This window comes from Numida meleagris, chromosome 1 (genome assembly GCF_002078875.1).
Source record: "Numida meleagris isolate 19003 breed g44 Domestic line chromosome 1, NumMel1.0, whole genome shotgun sequence".
NCBI classification, from domain to species: domain Eukaryota; kingdom Metazoa; phylum Chordata; class Aves; order Galliformes; family Numididae; genus Numida; species Numida meleagris.
The window spans coordinates 86,700,896-86,719,955 of NC_034409.1; the positions used below are offsets into that span (position 1 = coordinate 86,700,896).

Genomic DNA, 19,060 nt, shown 5'->3' on the forward strand with positions numbered 1-19,060 from the left:
GATATGATTGTAAGTGATTTCAACCAATAAGACAGCCACATTTGGTTACGGTACTAATTTTTCCCTGGTATCGTAAAGGACTACCTGTAAAGAACTGTAGAAAGGATTTATGACAGGGAGTGATGAAATTCAGCAGAGACAAGGGTGCAGTGGTACTTGGGGAAAAATGAAGGCAAACAAAAAAAAACCACGATCAGAATGTTCAGTGTGATGGGCTTCAATCTGACAATTACAGCCGTGGAGTGAGACTCTGTTATCATGCTGAATGTTTTCATGAAAATGTCACTTCAGTGTGCATCACAGTGTTCAAGAATGCAAAGTGTTGGAAGACTAGTAAGATGGAACAAAGCAGAGGGCTAACTGCTCAGAATTACAGTACATCACGACATCTTTAACATTCCACGCTGTTTTGGTGTTCCTGCCCTTCCCCCTTCTCAAAAGATGATGCAGAAGAAAGGACCAGAAAAACTCTGAAGGAAGGCAGCAAATGCTAAGGAGTGAAATAAATTCCACATAAGGATCAAGGATTAAACTGGGACACATGAGGTTGTAGGGAAGTGACAAGTGCAGGGGGAGCATCAAATAAGATTGGCAAGCAGGAACCAAACAAATTAGGGGGGAGAGTTTTTCCCCCTTTTGTTCCCAGGTTTTGGTCTTTTTTTTTAAGGGGATACTGTGGGTGCTGAGTGGCTACACTACTCCAAAGAGATTAAGTGAGCTGAAAAAAGGTATCTACTGAGAGTTGTTAATTACATAAATAGTAGCATCTATCTGCTGCTTGTGAAAGTATGTGGAGAGGTGAATGTTGTAGTATTTGCTCATTTCACTCCTTGGTCAGGCATACACAAACTTCTGATAACATTCTGGTCCTAATGCCAGTGTTGTTGCTTCTACAAATCATAGAATCACTTAGACTGGAGAGGACTTTAAAGATGATGTAGTTCCAGTCCCCCTGCCACGAACGTGGTTACCAGCCACTAAATCAAGCTGTCCAGGATTCCATCCAACCTGGCCGTGAATGCCTCCAGAGATGGAGCTTCCATGAACTCTCTGGGCAACCTGTTCAAGTTCCTCACTACTCTCTGAGTAAAAAAAAAAATCTTAGTAACATCTAATGTAAATCTACCTTCTTTTAGTTTAAAGCCATTCTACCTTGTCCTGTCACTGTCAGATTGTGTAAAAAGTCAGTCCCCTTCCTGCTTGTAAGCTCCCTTCAAGTACTGGAAGGCTGCAGTGAGGTCTCTCTGGATGCTTCTCTTCTCCAAGCTAAAAAAGCGCAGTTCCCTTAACCTTCCTTCATAGGAGAGGTGCTCCAGCCCTTTGAACATCTTTGTGGCCTCCTCTGGACCTGCTCCAGGAGGTCTGCATCCTTGTACTGGGGCCCAAGGCTTGGATACAGTACTCCAGATGGGGCCTCACAAGGGCAGAGTAGAGGGGGAAAGTCACCTCCCTCTCCCTGGTGGCCACCTCTCTTTGGATGCAGCCTAGGATACTGTTGGTGTTCTGGGCTGCAAGCCCACACTGCTGGCTCATGTCCAGCTTTTTGTCTGTCAGGATCCCCACATCCTTCTCTGCAGGGCTACTGTCACTGAGTTCTTCTCCCAGTCTGTAATTGTATCTGGGATTGCCTTGACCCATGTGCAATACCTTGCACTCGGCCTTGTTGAACCTCATTAGATTCTCATTTGTCCACTTTTTGAGCAGGTCCAAATCCTTCTGGATGGTGTCCCTCCCTTCTATTGTGTCAACTGCATGACTCAGCTTGGTGTCATCAGCAAACTTGCTCAGGTTACACTCAATCCCACTGTCTTTGTCACTGATAAAATTATTGAAGAGTACTTTTCCCAAGACAGACCCCTGGGGGATACTACTCATGACCAGCTGCCACCTGGACATAGAACTGTTGACAACCCTCTGGCTAGGACCATCCAACCAATTCTTTATCTACCTAAAAGTCCAGCTTTCAAATCCATATTCTCTCCAATTTAGAGATAAGGATGTGGTGTGGGATCATGTCAAAGGCACAGGTCCAGGTAGATGCCGTCAGTTGCCCTTCCTTTGTCCACCAGTGCTGTCACTCCATCATAGAAGGCTACCAGATTGGTCAGGGCCTTGGTGAAGCTGTGTTGGCTGTCTCATATCACCTCCACATCTTGAATGTGCCTTAACATCTTTTCCAGGAGGATCTGCTCTGTGATCTTCCCAGGCACAGACGTAAGGCTCACCAGCCTGTAGTTCTTGTAGTTCTCTGGATCTTCCTTTCTCCCTTTCTCAATGGGAGTGAAGCTTCCCTTTTTCCATTCACCGGGGACTTTGCCTGACAGCCATGATTTTTCAAATATGATAGAGAGCAGCTTGGCAACTGCATCAGTCAGTTCCTTCAGAACCCTGGGATGCGTGTCATCTGGCCCCATAGACTTGTACACATGTAGGTAGCTTCATGGGGTAGTCTTGGACTCACTCCATTCTAAGACCAGGAGGGATTTTGCCCCCCCCAGTTCCCTCTTAGAAGTTCAGGGGTATGTGGGGCATGGGAAGCCTGACTGACCGTGAAGAGTGAGGTGAAGAACTTGTTATGTACCTTATTCTGCTCTGTGTCTGAGAAGGCCAGCTCTCTCTTTTTAATTATCAGAGGGGTTATGTTCTCCTTTGCCTGTCTCTTCTGCCCAATGTATCTGAAGAATCTCTTTTTGTTGTTTTTCACATCCTTTGCCAAATTCAGTTCCATCTGCATCTTAGATTTCCCAATTCCATCCCTGCACATTTGGACAGCATCCCTATATTCTTCTCAGGCCACCCATCTCCGGTTCCACTGCTTATACTTCTTATAATTTTCCTTTTTTGTTCTTTCAGCCTGACTAGAAGATACTTGCTCTGCTGTGCTGGTTTCCTTCCTCATCTGCCTGATTTCTTGTTCTGGTGGATGGAGAGCTCTTGTGCACTCAGAAAGGTGTCCTTAAAGTGCTGCCAGCTCTGTTCTGTTCCTTTGTCCCGAAGGACAGTTCTTTAAAGAGCCTGAAGTTCGCTCTCCTGAAGTTTAGTGTCCTGACTCCACTCTTTGCCAGGCCCATGTTCCTTGAGATCATGAACTCAACCAGGACATGGTTGCTGCAGCCCAGGCTGCCTTCGATCATAACGTCTTTTACAGTCTCTTCCATGTTGATGAGCACCAGGTTCAGCAATGCTTGACCTCTGATGGGTCTGTCTAATACCTGAACCAGAAGGTTGTTGTCAGTGAACTCAGGAGTCTTCTGGACTGCTTGCAGCTCACGGTGTTGTTTTCCCAGCAAACATCTGGGTGGTTGAAATCCTCCACCAGGATGAGAGCCCGTGAGTGTGACACCTCTTGCAGCTGAAGCAAGAAGGCCTCCTCAGTGAGCTTCCATTGATCAAGTGGCCTGCAGTAGAGCCCAACCATCAGATGCCCTTTATTGGTCCAGTCCCTAATTTTAACCCACAAACTCTCAACTGTTCATAATTGTTTCTTAGCAGCAGCTCTTCACAGTCTGTCCACATTATAACATAGAGGGCAACTCCCCCACCTCTCCTACCTCACCTATGCCTTCTAAAAATCTCATAGTCCTCAATCATAGTATTCCAGTTATACGAGTTGTCCCACTGTATTTCCATGATAGCAATAAGATTGTAGTTTTGCAGTTGCAGCATGGTTTCCCTTTCCTCCTGCATTGGTGCAGAGTCACTTCAGCTGGGCTTTCAGCTGCGTTGTCTTCTTGGAGGACAGCGTTCCCTGACTCTTCTCTGTTCCTTGGCAGTACATCCCTTTCCCCCATCAAATCTAGTTCAAAGCCCTGGTGATGAGCCCTGCCAGCATGCTGCCTTGTATATTCATTGTAAAATGCAACGGGTTGAGGGCCCCTGCTAGCACCTTGTCCCTCTTAATTTAGCTATGCTAATCCGTGCCTCTTTGTGAGCAGGCTTTCTATCGCTCCCTTTCACCTTCAAACCTAGTTTAAAGCCCTGTCAGTGAGCCCTGCCAGCTCCTGGGCCAGAGTTCTTTTTCCCCCCGTGACCTAGGTGGACATCACCAGCAGCCAGCAGGCCAGGTGCCGAGTCAGCCAACTGCCCCATGGTCAAAAAAGCCCAAATTGCTGCAGTGACACCAGCCTCTCAGCAAAGTATTTATTTATTTATCACATGGTTTTCCTGGTCCTCTCAGAACCCTTCTCCGTCACTGAGGGACAGCAGAAAGCACCACCTGTACTCCTGATAAGTGGTTGAATTGCTTTTCTGTTGTCAGGGGTGAAAAGCGGGGCATTTGGGATGTAACACGGAAAGCCCTTCCCCATGGCGTTTTCTTATTGGTTGACCTACTTAGATGAACTCGTGTCGTCAGAAGGAGAGGCGGCACTCTTTTCCTAGATAAGGAAGTGCATGACCACTCTCTATATGGTCTTTGGAAATGTGTGGACAGCGCGTGATATTCAGCATGATTGGCCAGTAGCTCACGTGAGCTTCTGGAACCGTCTAGTAAAAGATAGGATACACTATATAGTTCTGTGACTCTTAACAATAAACGCCATTTTGCTGTTCATCATATTGGTGCTTATATGCAGTGATTGGCCCGGACCAGGGTTTTGGTCTGAGTGTGCAAGGGTAAAATACAGAGGGTTGCCTGCGCACGGCAACACTTTTCTTGAACAAAATCATGCTGAGGATAAAGTTGGATGTGGCAGTCTCTGAAAGGTGGAGTCCTACTGCCTGTAACTTAGGGATTCTATGACTGTGATGCAAGTGTGTCGATACAGAATAAAACTATGGTTTGTACTTTTTCAGTATTAGTTTCCCATGGTGGTTTTTTTGTCAAACCTTATTCTCTGTAAATCAGTCAAAACAAATTAAACCTGATGTCCATATCATTTGCTACAAGTATTTTGTCGTAACTGAATATTATTTAAGTTCCAGTTGACCTACTGTCCTGATCATGACATGACTCAAGTTTGACCTTTCCTAAGAGTCAATATGCAGCAAAAATGTTATCAATGTGAAATGAGATATTGTGTTTCTAAATAAGTACTTCATTTGGATATTGTTTGTTTTTATTTTCCCATACCGTATCTCAACTGAGATTCAAAGACGTGGAGATATGTCCCATCACTGAACTTAATGAGTTTGTTTTTTACATTTTCTAGGTCTGTTTTTGACATAGTTTATCACTGGCTAGGAAAACACTTACTGCAATGTAATCTAAAGGATACCTCATTTTGTGACACATTTTCATTATTTTCATAAATATTCCCATTGGAGTCTTTTGAAATTTTTAGAAAGTTCTTTTTGGGTTAGTATTAAGATTCTTTGATCCACAGCATTTCTGAATATGAGATTTTGCTTTAAATCTGTTCTTTAATACAGCAGATCCAAAAGAAGTTAAAAATGAAAAGTGTTGTGGCTATACTTTCAAGGGTACTGAAGTAGTAAGAGTCACTAAAATTTGGGAATAATTGCAGTGAACTTAATTGTTACGCAAAGTAGTTCCTTGTCCAACAGTTTGTGAATATCTGCCTTTTTGTTTAAAGAGATATTGCAATCAAAGAGTGAATGAGAAAAGAAATTGCTGTCAGTAATACTTCAAAGTCAAACCTGCAAGTGGAGAAGTGCTGGAACCTTGTTCTGTTTGTCTCCCACATTTTCCCTGTTTATATTCTCTCATATTGTAAAATGTCTAGAATAATCTTAAAGAAAATTATCCATGTTTTTCTCTGTTATGATACCAGAAGTCTTTGCTGTTCTGATTGCTTTCTAAAACATGGTAGGTGCACGCAGTTCTGCTTCCAGCACTGTGTTTTCTTTCAACTTTGAATTATCATCTTAACCTCTCTGAGTCAATCAGTCTCCCTTATTTTTTGAACTATTGCAAATTCACATTGCTGCACAGTTTACCTAAAACTCTGTGGTGAAATTGAAGTGTAATCAATTCATTTGAATGCCAAGCAGAAGATGAACATAGTTCCATATGCACATTTGCACAGAACATATTTCTGAAAATCATCTTCAAAGGATTTTATTTGGAAAATTGAAATTAATTGCACCTTTAAATCTGCTTTTCTGTAGGGAGACTATAGTGGATGTTAGACAAGCTGAAATGGAATAAAATATTTTCATACAAGTTGCTTTTCATACTTGAAAATATCAATCACTGGGAATCTGCACTTATATGAGGTTATTATTCCTTGTACAGTGTACACTTCAGTTTTTGTGCAACATTCTTCTTTCTTACTCAAAATTGCTGCATATCTGACAAATACTTTGGCATAGGGTTTCTTTTTATTGATGAATGGAGAGCAGCATTTCTTGAGAGAGAAGAGTAGGCAGGTATAAGGTGTCCTCAACTTATAAAAATGGCGTGACAGAGGGGATTTTAACTTATTCTAAGTATTCTCTGTTTTATTGATGATTCACATTTATAAAATAGCTTATTTGTAGCTCTTAATGTATTTTATTTGTGACTTGATGCTTGATGCAGAATGTGTTCTGGGTGTGGAGTCTAACTGACAAAATCCAGTGCAGGATATGAGACCAACGTGGAGCTCTAGAAACATAAATAGCATTTAGAAAGCCTAGGTATTAGCCAAACACTTTTACAGTGACTCTTTGGCGCTGGCAAGGACCCTAAACTTAGGAAAATGCTATTTTGTTTTAGAGCTATGGAAAATAGTCAATTTACACTAGTTCCTTGAATGAACATTCTTAGTTTGCTTGACTTGTCACTACTTTTGTTTTTTAGGAGTTTTTTTGAATTGCTGCTGTTCTTTGGAAAGGATGAGTTCTATGAAGATCCTTTGAAAGATATTTTAGGTTCAATCCAGGTAGTGTTGCCTTCTTTATATGAACGTTTAATGCTATTTTAGTACCTGTTAAGACTGTTTTTTGGTGGTTTTTTTTTTTGTGAGTATATGACCTGAAGGAAACATGCCATGATAGTAAAGATTACTTGCACCAACAAATTAATAAAAAAGGCATTTGAAGGGAAAACCATTTATTCTTAATTTGTTATCGTATTGCTATTTCAACCTTTCTGGACTAGGTAGAATGTAAGTCTTTCTTTTTAATACCAGTCTTTTGCTTAAAGACATGCTTTGTGCTTTTCTTAATAGGAGAAGGGAATTTGTTTGTATCAAAGTACAACTTAATGTCATCCAGTGCTTTGTACCAGACTGTGATGTGAAACCTCAAGTTTCCCTCAGCAGTTTTAAGCAGCAAATTTGAAATTGAAGCTGTATTTCAGTGAACTCCTCGGGTCAGCATGTGGCACTGTTTAAAATGGTTATATTCTCTAAATTGTTGGGGCAGTTTTTTTGTATGGCTATATACAACTGTTTAAGAGAAATGTTCCTGGATTTAAAGTTTACTCCTCCCAACTCCCCCCCCCCCCCTTTTTTTTTTCTGCCCGATAAGGTGTTTTTTTCTGGGCCCTGTACCAGTTTTGAGAGTCGAGGTCAGTACGTGAGAAAGAAGGCACTTGTGCCAATCATGAGAAAATAAACTTCATGATATGGAAAGGGTGAAAAACAGGATTGCTTCTTTTGTTAATTCTGATCAGAAAATTGGAGTTTGAGAAGTAACTGTCCTCTTGTAATTTTTATGTTTATACCTCTTTTTTGTTGCTGCTACAAATTAATGCCAGCACTACTTAACTAAATAATCAAAACAGCAGCAATTATATCCTTGATTAGAATTAGTGAAAGATTGGTGTCAAGGAGTGGCTTAGCAGCCCCAGGAATGGACAGGCCTTCTTGCTTAAGAGTAATGATATGTTTCGGTAGTGCAGTGATAAATGGTTTTCAAAAACAGTCTATGAACAAGAAAATGTAGTGGTGTGATGCATAGCAATTTATTTGTTGGGCTTTTTTATTACAATTCCTGATTACTTTGAATTTTAAACAGTGAATGTATTTAAATGAATCTTTACTTGATGAAGAATTTTTGAATCTGTAGCTCTGAAAGTAATGCCTCCTATTTATTTCCATGGAAACTACAACAGATGCAAAGAGCACAATAGAACTAGTTGACAGAGCAAATTCACAGCTACAAAATGCTGTTTTTTAAATTAGGCACCACCACTAGCTGTGCATTTTTGTCAGGGATGACGAAGAGCCTTCTTGCAGCGCTTGTGTAAAAATAAAATAAAAAAAATTGGCATGGTCATCTGGAATGTGACTTGTCTTTCCTGTTGCTATCACCACTACTGAAATGCACCATCCATCTCCTTGCTATGATGATATCCACTATTTGGTGTCCATAAATGTTCAACAGTTGTCGATGAATGTCAGTGGGTGCCATTTTTTCTGCATGGAGGAATTCGGTAACGCACTTTTGCTTCATCCACACTTCAGTTTTGTCAGACTGTCCCTCTGCTGCCATCTGTTGCACAGCAACAAAGTGTAAGGGAATACTGTTAGGAAGGTTCACCCTTCACTGCCATACCATCAATGACCGCCACTGACATCGTAGTCCAACATAAAATAGGAGACATTACTTTTGGAGCAGCCCTTGTATAATCAAACGAGTCATGAAAGCCATTGTTTCAGTTACTTAACTGTTCTTATACTGTCATACATATTCATCTGAACATAAAAGAAAGCAGCGAGGAGTTGAAACTAAAAGAATTTACAGGAAAAAGAATGTGGAGAAGTTAATTGTATGTTTTATAGAAGCTATTCTTCAGTGACATTATTATAGTCATCTTAGCTCTCTTTGAAAAAAGAAAAATAAGGTACCTTTTAACTTCAATTTCAAAATTATATACCTTTTTTCATGTTATTGTTAGTGAACAGTAAAATTCTAATCATGTTGACACGTTTACCAGTAAGTAACAATAGGAGAAAATCTTGCTATATATGAAAATCAAGGATCGCTAAACCAGTCAGTGTTATTTTTGTCAAGCATTTCTCTTACACAGAAATCTGGCTAAAAGTGGGTGCTTGAGGACAGGTGTTTCGCATGTCTTAATTCAGTGTTTCTCTTAAAGCCTTAGAAGAGTTTAAGCTCCATCCCTGTGTCACAGGTGCAGTGTCAGCGTGTCTAAATCTGTTCAGACTAGCATCAGGTGAAGACCTTTCCCACAGAGTGTGCTGATAATATCTCTAATTCAATGAAAGGAGGTTTCATTTTTATATGACTGGCAGACTCTTGCTTAGTGCCAGCAGAAAATATTCTGGCTTCCACAGTCTTACAGAATATAAGTTGTTACTTTAAGTCTTTGTGTAGACCTCATCGGTATGAGACTTTGTAGACTTTAACAGAGGAAGTACTGGAACATGAATGGGTTTTCTAGCTTTGTATCTTTTTGGGTGGTATAACTATATTTTTAGACAATGCCTTTCATTTTTACAACTGTGTTTTCTTTTTACTTGTAGGAATGTCAGAACCTTCTTAATAAATACAGAAATATAAACCTGGAACTAGTGACTCGAATAATTCGAGATGGTGGACCTTGGGAGGATCCGGTATTACAAGCAATTCTTAAAGCAAAGCCTGTATCACAGGAATTAGGTACTTAATTTGTCACGTATATTTTCCAGCACTAAGAAAAATTTGTTAAGTTATGTGTTTTGATATTAGGGTTAGGTGTTGCCTGCTGGCGTTGCATGTAATTTTTTTTCTATAGTAAAATGTATCAGTCTCTTTTTTTGAGAGAAAACTAAATTTTTGTGCTAATAGTTTCAGTGTAGTTTCATCCTGTAGAGACCAAATTCCTCAGATAGAAGAGGCTACTGAGCAATCAATTAGAAAATGCATTTACAAAGTCCAAGTGTGTTGTAGCCTTGAAAGTCCGTGGAGAGAAACTTGACTTCATTTAGGCTTCTGAAGTATCATGATCAGGGGAGGTCCTGGCATGTAATTTTGTTTCATGGTACCTTAACTCATTTAATTTTTCTTTTAAATTGTAAATACTTGGGTTTGGGCTTTTCTTGGCTGTATTAAGAGTGGAACCTGTGACTACATCTTGTAGCTGTTTTCTGTTTATGATAGTATATGCAGTAGTGTTGGGTTTAGAAGGAAGAACTGTCATTTTTTTAACCATAAAGGTAAAACAGTATATATCCAGTCTACAGTAAAAGTCTCTATTAGCCTCTTACATAATGTTTTTGCTAACAGCATTCATGGAGGACCTCTTGAAAGTTGTTTTCATTTGATAGCGATTGAAGATACGGTCCTTCTCTCATTACTGTGGTGCAGTGAATTACCTTGTTTATGAAAATGTGTGTATTCCATAAAGGTAGAAGGAGAACTGTGAAGTCAGGACAGTTCAGTGAGCTGTTGTTTTAACCACAGAAAGTGGTTTGATACCAAATTAATCTGATAAACTGGGCAGTCTTTGATTGTTGTTCTGTCTCCTGTAAAGTAAGCACTTATTTTATTCTGTGTCGCATGATTAACTAGAAGCTTTGGTGGTTAAAATCTGAAGCTAGGTGTCAAATGGAAGAAAAAGTTGTAATGCTAAAATATTAACATACATAAATAGAAGATCTCAGGAAAGAATGAAAGCATGTAAGACTTGATAGCAGTTGGAAATACTTTGTTCAATATCCATCTGTCTAGCAAAGAATTATTTTAATCCTTTTCCTTACTGATTTCCTTGGTCAGCAGGATGTCTTTGTATGAGGAATAACAGTTCAAGGATTTTTCCTTAGTTTCACCTGGCAGAATAAGAATGAGACAGCCTATCATCATTAGATGATCATTTTGTTTCCTTTTGTTGCCGGCTACATCTCCTTACCCTCTGCTGAGGTATTCTTTCTCCCTGTATCTTCTGATATCCTCTCCTAATCTGTTATCAAAAATGCTTTTTTTTAGATAACATCTTTTGAAAGGTTTTTCTTTTTTTTTTTTCCCCTCACTTCCTTTAAAATCTAACTCTTATGAATTCTTACACAAAGCAAATACTCTGTGCTGCTTTATAGGCTGGCAGTATTTGATGTGCATTTTGATATTTGGCCATGTAATTCCCTCAGGGATCACTATTTTAAATGAAGAAAGCTGCCAATTACTGAATTGGCTGAATCATCAGCCGTCACTTGTGAAAGTCAGATGGATGAATAAATACGTACTGTGTGAACTACATAATCTTGTCCCAGACTCATTAGTTGCACGTGCAAGGTTAGGTTGAGACAATCCTTTCTGCGCTTGTCCTTACATGCTTTGTAGTGTACTTGGAGGTGTTGAAGATGTTGCAGTATATACTGAGATGGCTGCAAAGGAAATAAATCTTTGGCTTTAAATAGAAATAGCAGGGTTTGATTTGAGTTTTAATTTTCTTGAACCTTGGGAGCAATAAACTTCTGATGGATGAGAGAGAATAAGAGAACCTAACGTGAACTTCTGAAAGAGAATACTGTAGACAGAGGAATGTTCAGATGAAAGCAGTTAATTATTTTCTAAGCTGACGGCTGGCATCTGTTGCTCTAAAGCAAAGCACTGCACCCGCTGCCTGGACAAGAATAGATGTTGTTGTCTTCAAACTGTTTTTAATGTGCTGCAGGCTTGTCTAAATGCTAATATAGTTAACAGTTGTCTTCTGCTTTGGAGAGTTTGAAGCATTATAAATGGCTTCTTGGAAAAAGAGGGCATTCCACAACATGGACGGAGCAGAGCCCTGTAAGTTGTTTAGCTGGAACTCGGTCTGTTTAAAAACAGTGTTAGAGTGTACAGGAGACCGTGTTCACTGGGAATTCATGTCGGAAGTGGAATTCTCGCTTACAAAGTGGGGGAGCATACTGAGCTAAGAATTTATCTCACAGAAAGTGGGAATGATATAACAACCAATATTGTAGACTGCAGGCATAACTTCCTTTTCCTTCAAATAAGTAATAGCCAGTTACACATAAAGCATTTTCTTAAAATTATCAGATAATATCAGCTAAATGTTTCTGGATTAAGATTTTTTGATGTGCATATTCAATAATCTGTTGGGTAATGTTTGCAAATGAAACTAATAATTGGATTTATTATCTGGAGTATATTAAGTCCATAAAAGACATGTCTTTACGTGGCCTTAAGGATTATTCTGTACGATCGCTGTTCCCTGCAGTTATGTGACCACTGTTAGACACTGGCTTTTCTTTCCACCTTCATCTTTTAATGTTTGTACCCATAAGTGCTAATGGGTAGCAGGAGTAAGATCAATTATGGTAGATCTTAGGGCATATCTATTAACAAATGTGATCTAAAACCTTGTATCATGTTGGATTGCATACCTTAAATGTTCACTTGCATATATTAGCATTAGCTTTCATAAAATACAGATGGCAGAGAAATCCTGTTTCTGGGCATAAAGTGTATCTTTCAAACCAAGGATCCTTTAAAAAAAAAAATCAGTGTAAGTGAAAGCTTGTTACTCAGGTAATATTTTATTTTGGGAAATATCTTCTCTTGGCTGTTCAGATAGAGGTTTTAGTAATCACTTAATTTTTTAAAAAAACTGTTGTCCCTTTGTCCCTTTAGTTTGCTTATAACTTTCTTCATACAGATTCCTTTTAAGGTATGAACTTCCCATGCTTACTTTTACCCTTAAATGACTTGAAATTATTAAGTGTTTTTTAATTATGAAATATTGTAGTGATACAGGCTATGCACTAAAAATTGACTTTTCTGACTGTTTCTCTTTGATAAGAGAGCTGCTGAGAATCCAAGAGTAAGATCAGACTGTAATTTCCCAGATATTAATGTTAACACGCTGTTAACATCTCAGAGTCCCTTTGAGAAGATGCAAACAATTCTCAAAATAAGAGCGACAATATAGAATTTGTATCCTTGAGTGGAGTTTTAACTTTTAATGCTAGAATCTGTACGATCTTTTAAAATAGAAAACTAAAAGTTGTCATCTTATTTATTTCTTTATTTTCAAGTTAATTAAATGTTTGTTTCAGTTGATATTGTTGAAATTCTACCTTCAGTGTTACCTTCTAAGTATGAAAAAGCAATTTCTAGAGATCAGGGCTATTTAAATGTATCGACATCTAGGTGTTAATTAAAATATAATATATATTTTTTTAAGTAGCATTTTTAGAGGAAGGAGAGGTTTGTATTCTACTTCTCTAAGCAAAACCAAAGGTTTAAAGCATGTGAATTGCAGATAATGTTTTCCATACTTTAAGCTTTTCCATTTTAATGTGTAATGAGTATCCCGAGTTGTTTTAAATATTTATAGTTAGTGTTGGAAGTGATGTAGATCCTATACTTCAGACAATAAGCCAGTTCCAGTGCTGAAAAAGGGAAAAGTTTTTTCTCAAAAATGTTTGTATCTGCTGCTAAATTGTATGTATTTTGCTCATCAGTGTTAGTAATTTGAGTTAATCTGTTATAATCAAAACAAAAACTATTGTTGTAATAAAAATAACTATTTCTGCTTCCAAGTAAAAGGACAGATTCTTGGTAATGGCATTTACTTAAATATTTGATAGGTTCTTTAGCAGAGCTTTTTCTTTATATTACTTATTGACATTGCACTGTTGAAAACAAAATTTTAAGTATATTTGGTGTTTGGACTTTATGTTCTAATTGCCTTTAAATCTTTCTTTTCTGTACAGTTAACAAATATTTAAGCTCTGAAAATCCACTGTTCTTTGAACTACGTGCCAGATACCTTATTGCCTGTGAACGCATCCCCGAGGCAATGGCTCTTATCAAATCTTGCATAAATCATCCAGATATCAGTAAAGATCTGTATTTCCATCAAGCTCTTTTCACCTGTCTTTATATGTCACCATTAGAAGATCAGCTATTCCAGGAGGTATTGTTTGTCAGTATTATTTTTAATGAAGTGGTACTTGTTATGCACAAAGTGTCAAAAGGAACATATGGAACTCTTTATTTTTGTAGAAACAAATGTCATAAAATCAGCAGTTACACTGGTATTGCTTAACTTGGAGCTGGTTTAAGCTTTGAGGAGATAAATGCAAGTGCTTAGAAATGTTGTTGACCTAAATGCATTTTTTTGGTCAAGTTTACTTACGTATATATTCCCAGTTTATCTTAAGTCACTAACATTTTGGAACTTTAGTGTACTGACTGTTATTTTACAATTGACTACTATTTTATCAAAACCACTTGAGCATACTTAATATTGCTCCAGTGTTTTGTGCACTATACTACTTTGTTAGCCTTGAAGTTTCTTTAATGTTGCCCCAATACGTAAGATGACATCCTCTAGTTAAATGTGGTTGTACTCTTACCACAGATAGCGTTTTCTGGAAAACAGTGTTTATCTTAACTTTTTTTTAAGGAAAAAAACAACCTACCATCATGCAAAAAAGAAAAAGCTTTTGTGTAGTTTTTAATTTCTCAGATAAATTCTGACTTGCATTAGTCTAAGAAATATGAAACAGCTCTAAATCTCTCCGAAGTCTCTATTCGCAGGCCTAAACAAAAGCTATTCCAAAGAAATAATAATAGTTTCTGCAGCTTTTAGTGGCTTCTTTAATATAGTAAGGTCTGATAGGTTTTTGTTTCATGTTAGCAAATTTATCTAAATTGATTTTATTTTAATTATATAGCACTTGTTGAGGACTGATTGCAAGAGTGGAATTGAGATCATCTGCAACACTGAAAAAGAAGGGAAGACTACCTTAGCCTTACAACTATGTGAATCGTTCCTAGTCCCGCAGCTCCAAAATGGGGACATGTATTGTATATGGTAAATACTTTATTTCTGGTGAAGCAGCTTAGCGGATAAATGCTTATTGCTGAAATGAAATTCATCTGACTTTCATTTACAGCTCAAGTTTCAAGTACCAGATAAAAACATTCTAACTTGACCTGTAAACATTTCTTGTACTTCTGTGATTCCTGTTACCTTTTCATGTGATCCTGTACAATGGTATTCTACATACCTTCAAAACAACAGAAAGATGAGCCTTTACGTTCTTTAGGCTGCAAGTACCTATAAATATGGCATTTATTATTAGCAAAGTGTAATAGTATTCAGCCTGGCAATGCAGATATTTTCCTGTCCAGCTAGTTAGATGCTAGTTAATGCTTACAACAACCTAACTGTATTATGTCACAATTGTCTCTTAAAAGAGAATATACAGTTCTGAAAATGTGCTATGGATTATGCAAACTTTTACCTCAAAAACAAAGCCATAAAGTAATATAATCCTCGAAGACAGGCTTGAGTAAGAATGTCTTTGTATTCACTACTGTAGCTTGATAGTTGAATGTTTCTGTGGCTAATAAGAGTTTTCTAAAGAAGACTCAAAACAAATTTTTTCATTCCCAGAACTGAAAGATGAAGGTAATCCTGATGCTTAGTTTGAACTATTTCTTTACCTGAAGTAATGTCTGTGTGACGTGATGAAGTATGTTTTATTTTTCTGATTATGTAGTTAAAGCAAAAAGGCTTAGCCAGCAAGTTTCTACAGTTTTCAATCAACTGAGATGAAATTATTGATTTGCATAACTAATTTTAATATGGAGTCTAGAATTTATAAAGAATTTCCTTGCTTTCAGACTTAAGAGAACTGAGAAGTAAGATCTATCTTCTCTTTTTTTAGGGAAAGTAATGAAGATCAGACATGATTAAACAAATGGCACTTCATTAATTTTACTTTAGCTATTGGATAAGTAGTTGATTACATCGAATCAAAACTTTTGGAAATCTGATTATTACATAAATTCACAATGTACTGGCAATACTTAGTTATTCTGTGGCATTTTTTGTCCATTTTGTCCAGGAAAAGCTGTTCGTGACTACCCCTGTAGGACAGATGAAGTTAAATCAGAATAAGCATGTAGCTTGTCTGAACCCAGTGCTAAAGTTTAAAATGTAATCCAGCTTTGCTGATTGCTGCTCAAATGCTGCGTCTTCTGAATTCTTTCTTATTAGGAAATTTTTGGGTGTAACTTATGAGTTACGTGGTTAATGCTTTCAGTTTCAGGAATTCAGTCTTTTAAGAAATGCATGTAAATTTTGACATCAAATCTGATTTTTATACCTTCTGGTGTCAGAACAAATGCATTAGCCTTGCTCCCACCCAGCTGATTTTCAGATTTGACAAGATCTGTTTTGGAAATTCAAAACAAAATGTTATTCCTTACTTCAGGTAAAGTGAATATAAACAATGAAATTCCTAACCAGAATAGGCTACAGTACTGTTCAAAATGTTTATCAAGAAACCAATTCTAGCATCTTTACTATTTTAATCTTCTGTTCAGAATATAAAACGTAGTGACCTTACAATGAGTTTAGAGTGGTTAGGTCTATTCAGGTAGAATAACTGTTTGGTTCTTTACAGATGTTGAGTCATAATGATTGCATACCAAGAAGAGAAATCTGCATAATGCTTAATGGATAATGTGAACTGGGACAAAGCTTGTGAAGCCATTAAGTGTGACTGTTTTCAAGTTTTGGAAAAAGTGGGGAGTCCGGTTAACATTGTGTGTTTTTACCCAGAGAAGATATTGATGTCTTCAAGCACAGCACAAGTCATTTTACCTTGTTTGGAACTTAAGGCCTTGCAGATCTAACAGCAATCACTGCTAGCAAAGATAAGATAGCAAAATAGATTAGAAAGCTGTAAATAGTAGTGTCTGTTATTGCTTCATATAAAGCACTCTCTATGAAATAGGTCTTTGAGCTGAAACCATTAGCTCTCATACTATTTCAGAGGAAGATGGACTTTAAACAGCTCTGTCTACTGTTGTCTAGATTGAGATGATCTAAATTATTGTTTTTCTGAAGTGAAAGCCCACGTGTAAGCTGCTCGGGGAAAAAAAGCTGCGGTAGGTCTTGCTTAGACTTATTTGTGTACAAGATTGTTGATTGGAGATCGATCTGTAATGACATGATTGGCTTTCTAGTATCAAAAAGTGATCTATCCTAAGGAAGACAGAATTTTGTTGGAACAGGCAGAGCAGAATGGCTTGTGTTCTCTTCCAAACAGTCTTTAAGTGCTCTTTTGGCTGTTTACAAGTGAGTCATGTTCAGTAAGTCAAGGAATTCTTTTCCATATATTCAATAAGTCTTTGGCCTTTAGGAAGCTTTAGTGATTTGGATAACTGTTCAGCATGTACATTTTGGTAAAATATGCAAAATATACTGAAGGAAAGACAGACTTTCTACTTACCAACAGTAGAAAATGTTTTAGATTTGCTAAAGTAGGGCAGGCTTAACCATCCACTTACGTTACAAATGGAAACAGTGCTTTTGGTATACTGTGGTGGGTTGACTGGCCGGAATACCCGGTTGCTCTCTGAACTTAAAATAACAATTGAAATTGCCCCTGGCGTGTCAATAATAGTTGACATTGGCATGAGTGATAGTGCAAACTAGGTTATCTTACCCAAAGGTTTAGTACATGTCATCAAGTGTTTATGCTATATTATATATGTAATATACAAGCAAAGAAAAAAACCTGTCCTTGCCTACGTTATCTCATAATTTGTGTTGTGGTCAGTGACATGGAAATATCCTGTGTGCTGTTGACTTCAGAGTTAATTAAACTTGATTTGGAAAGTACATAAGTAGTTGAAATGGAGTCCAGTCAGAAGTTCAGGAATGCTTTAATCAATAACAATTGCGAAAGTTAGAAATTTGCCTTAGAAGGAGAAGCCTCCATGTCTACACAGAGGAATAAGTCTAAAATATTTCCTATCGTGGTGTAGCCAAACAGTGATTAAACTAATACAGTGACTTGCTTTTAACCTATGGAGCTGTTCCTTCTTTCAGTTTTCTCCATTCATTTTTCAGTGTCAGGACTTCACGCTTGTCTGAACAAATCATATGCCACTTAAACCACTAATTTTTTAGAAAAGTAATTTTGAGTTTTCTGTGGATTTAATGCTGAAATGCCTTGCTGTGAAATGGTATGAAACAAAGCAGAGAAAAGTCAAGAGCAGCATCTGCTATTCTGTTCAACACTGATAAACAGCAAGTTTAAATAATTACTAAACTGCATCCTTAGCAAAAATGTTCTGTTTCTGTCGTGTACTTAAGGTTGAGACTTAACTTTTTTTTTTAATGAATGATTTGGTCCACAAATACGCTATTTTTAAACTTCTGGGTAAAGTTTGCAAAGAGACTAAGAACTTCAATTTCCAGCCAGGTAAAGGCAGAGGCTTGTATCTTTAGAAAAACTCTAGAACTAATTTTGTTGTTAGAGCTGTTTGTAGTACTCCTTTTTCACTGTTTCCCCCGTGTAAGCCTTATCTTTTTTACATCAGTTTTCTTCGTTTCTGTTGAAAGAAAGCAATCAAGATCATATCTGGCTCAGTTAACACCTACATGACAAACAGAATTACAGAGCTGTCCTAAATTTAAAAATGAAGTTAGTGTTCTGACATAGACAGTTCTGTCACTTCTCTTCAGGCAGATGTTGACCTCTCTGAGATAAGCTTAACCTTAAAAAGTGTGTCTGATTTATATCCAGCATAGACTAGAGACTCTTGAATATCAGCCAAGTATTTTGTCAGTGTCTGCCTCTCTTGAGGGAGGAGGCTGATAGAAGAAAGAAGTTATCTTCCTTCAGAAGATGAAAGTCAGTTGGTCTCCTTTTTTCATTGTAATGTTATGATGGGAATTTCTGTGTAGTCTTATCTGCATCAGCTCCTGTGTAAAATCTTTGAGGTGCCAGATTTTCATATAACTAAGAGATTTATTTGCGAACGTCTCTGAATTAAAGAACGCAGAATTTATTACAGGCCGTAGAGTTCAGTCAGCTATATTTTATAGACTAAACATATTACCTGTGTAAGAGCTCTGCTGCAGGGGTCTAGCAATGTGTTCGTACATTTCCTTGTATCAGTCAGAAATATTATTTGACTTGAATGATAGAGATGCGTGAGTAGTGATGGAGCCTGATATTTCTCTGTAGCTGCTGTTGGTAGGAAGACTGATGATGATGGCAGTCAAAAAAGAAAATTTAGTAATACATAGTAACAGAAGAAAGCATTTCTTGTCAACAGTCTATATTACTGACTACGTTCTAACAGTAGTCTTGTTTTCTGTATTTCACATTCCACTTGTTTTCCTTAAGGACTCCTCATCGTTGCAGTGAACATAATTTAATCCCAAAACACAAACTGTGCAGCTTGATGTTTGCTG

At 37.6% G+C, this 19,060-nt stretch overlaps 1 protein-coding gene across 4 annotated transcripts in view; it reads left to right on the forward strand.

Annotated features, from left to right (window-relative positions):
* Positions 1–19,060, forward strand: part of ZNF654 (zinc finger protein 654) — a 39,863-nt gene that overhangs the window by 12,316 nt on the left and 8,487 nt on the right. For all 4 annotated transcript variants that reach the window (XM_021401328.1, XM_021401343.1, XM_021401323.1 and 1 more), the window contains 4 exons: positions 6,743–6,824; positions 9,375–9,510; positions 13,548–13,750; positions 14,514–14,653. In XM_021401328.1, coding sequence (XP_021257003.1) covers positions 6,743–6,824; positions 9,375–9,510; positions 13,548–13,750; positions 14,514–14,653 — 561 coding nt within the window. The remainder of the gene's footprint in view (positions 1–6,742; positions 6,825–9,374; positions 9,511–13,547; positions 13,751–14,513; positions 14,654–19,060) is intronic.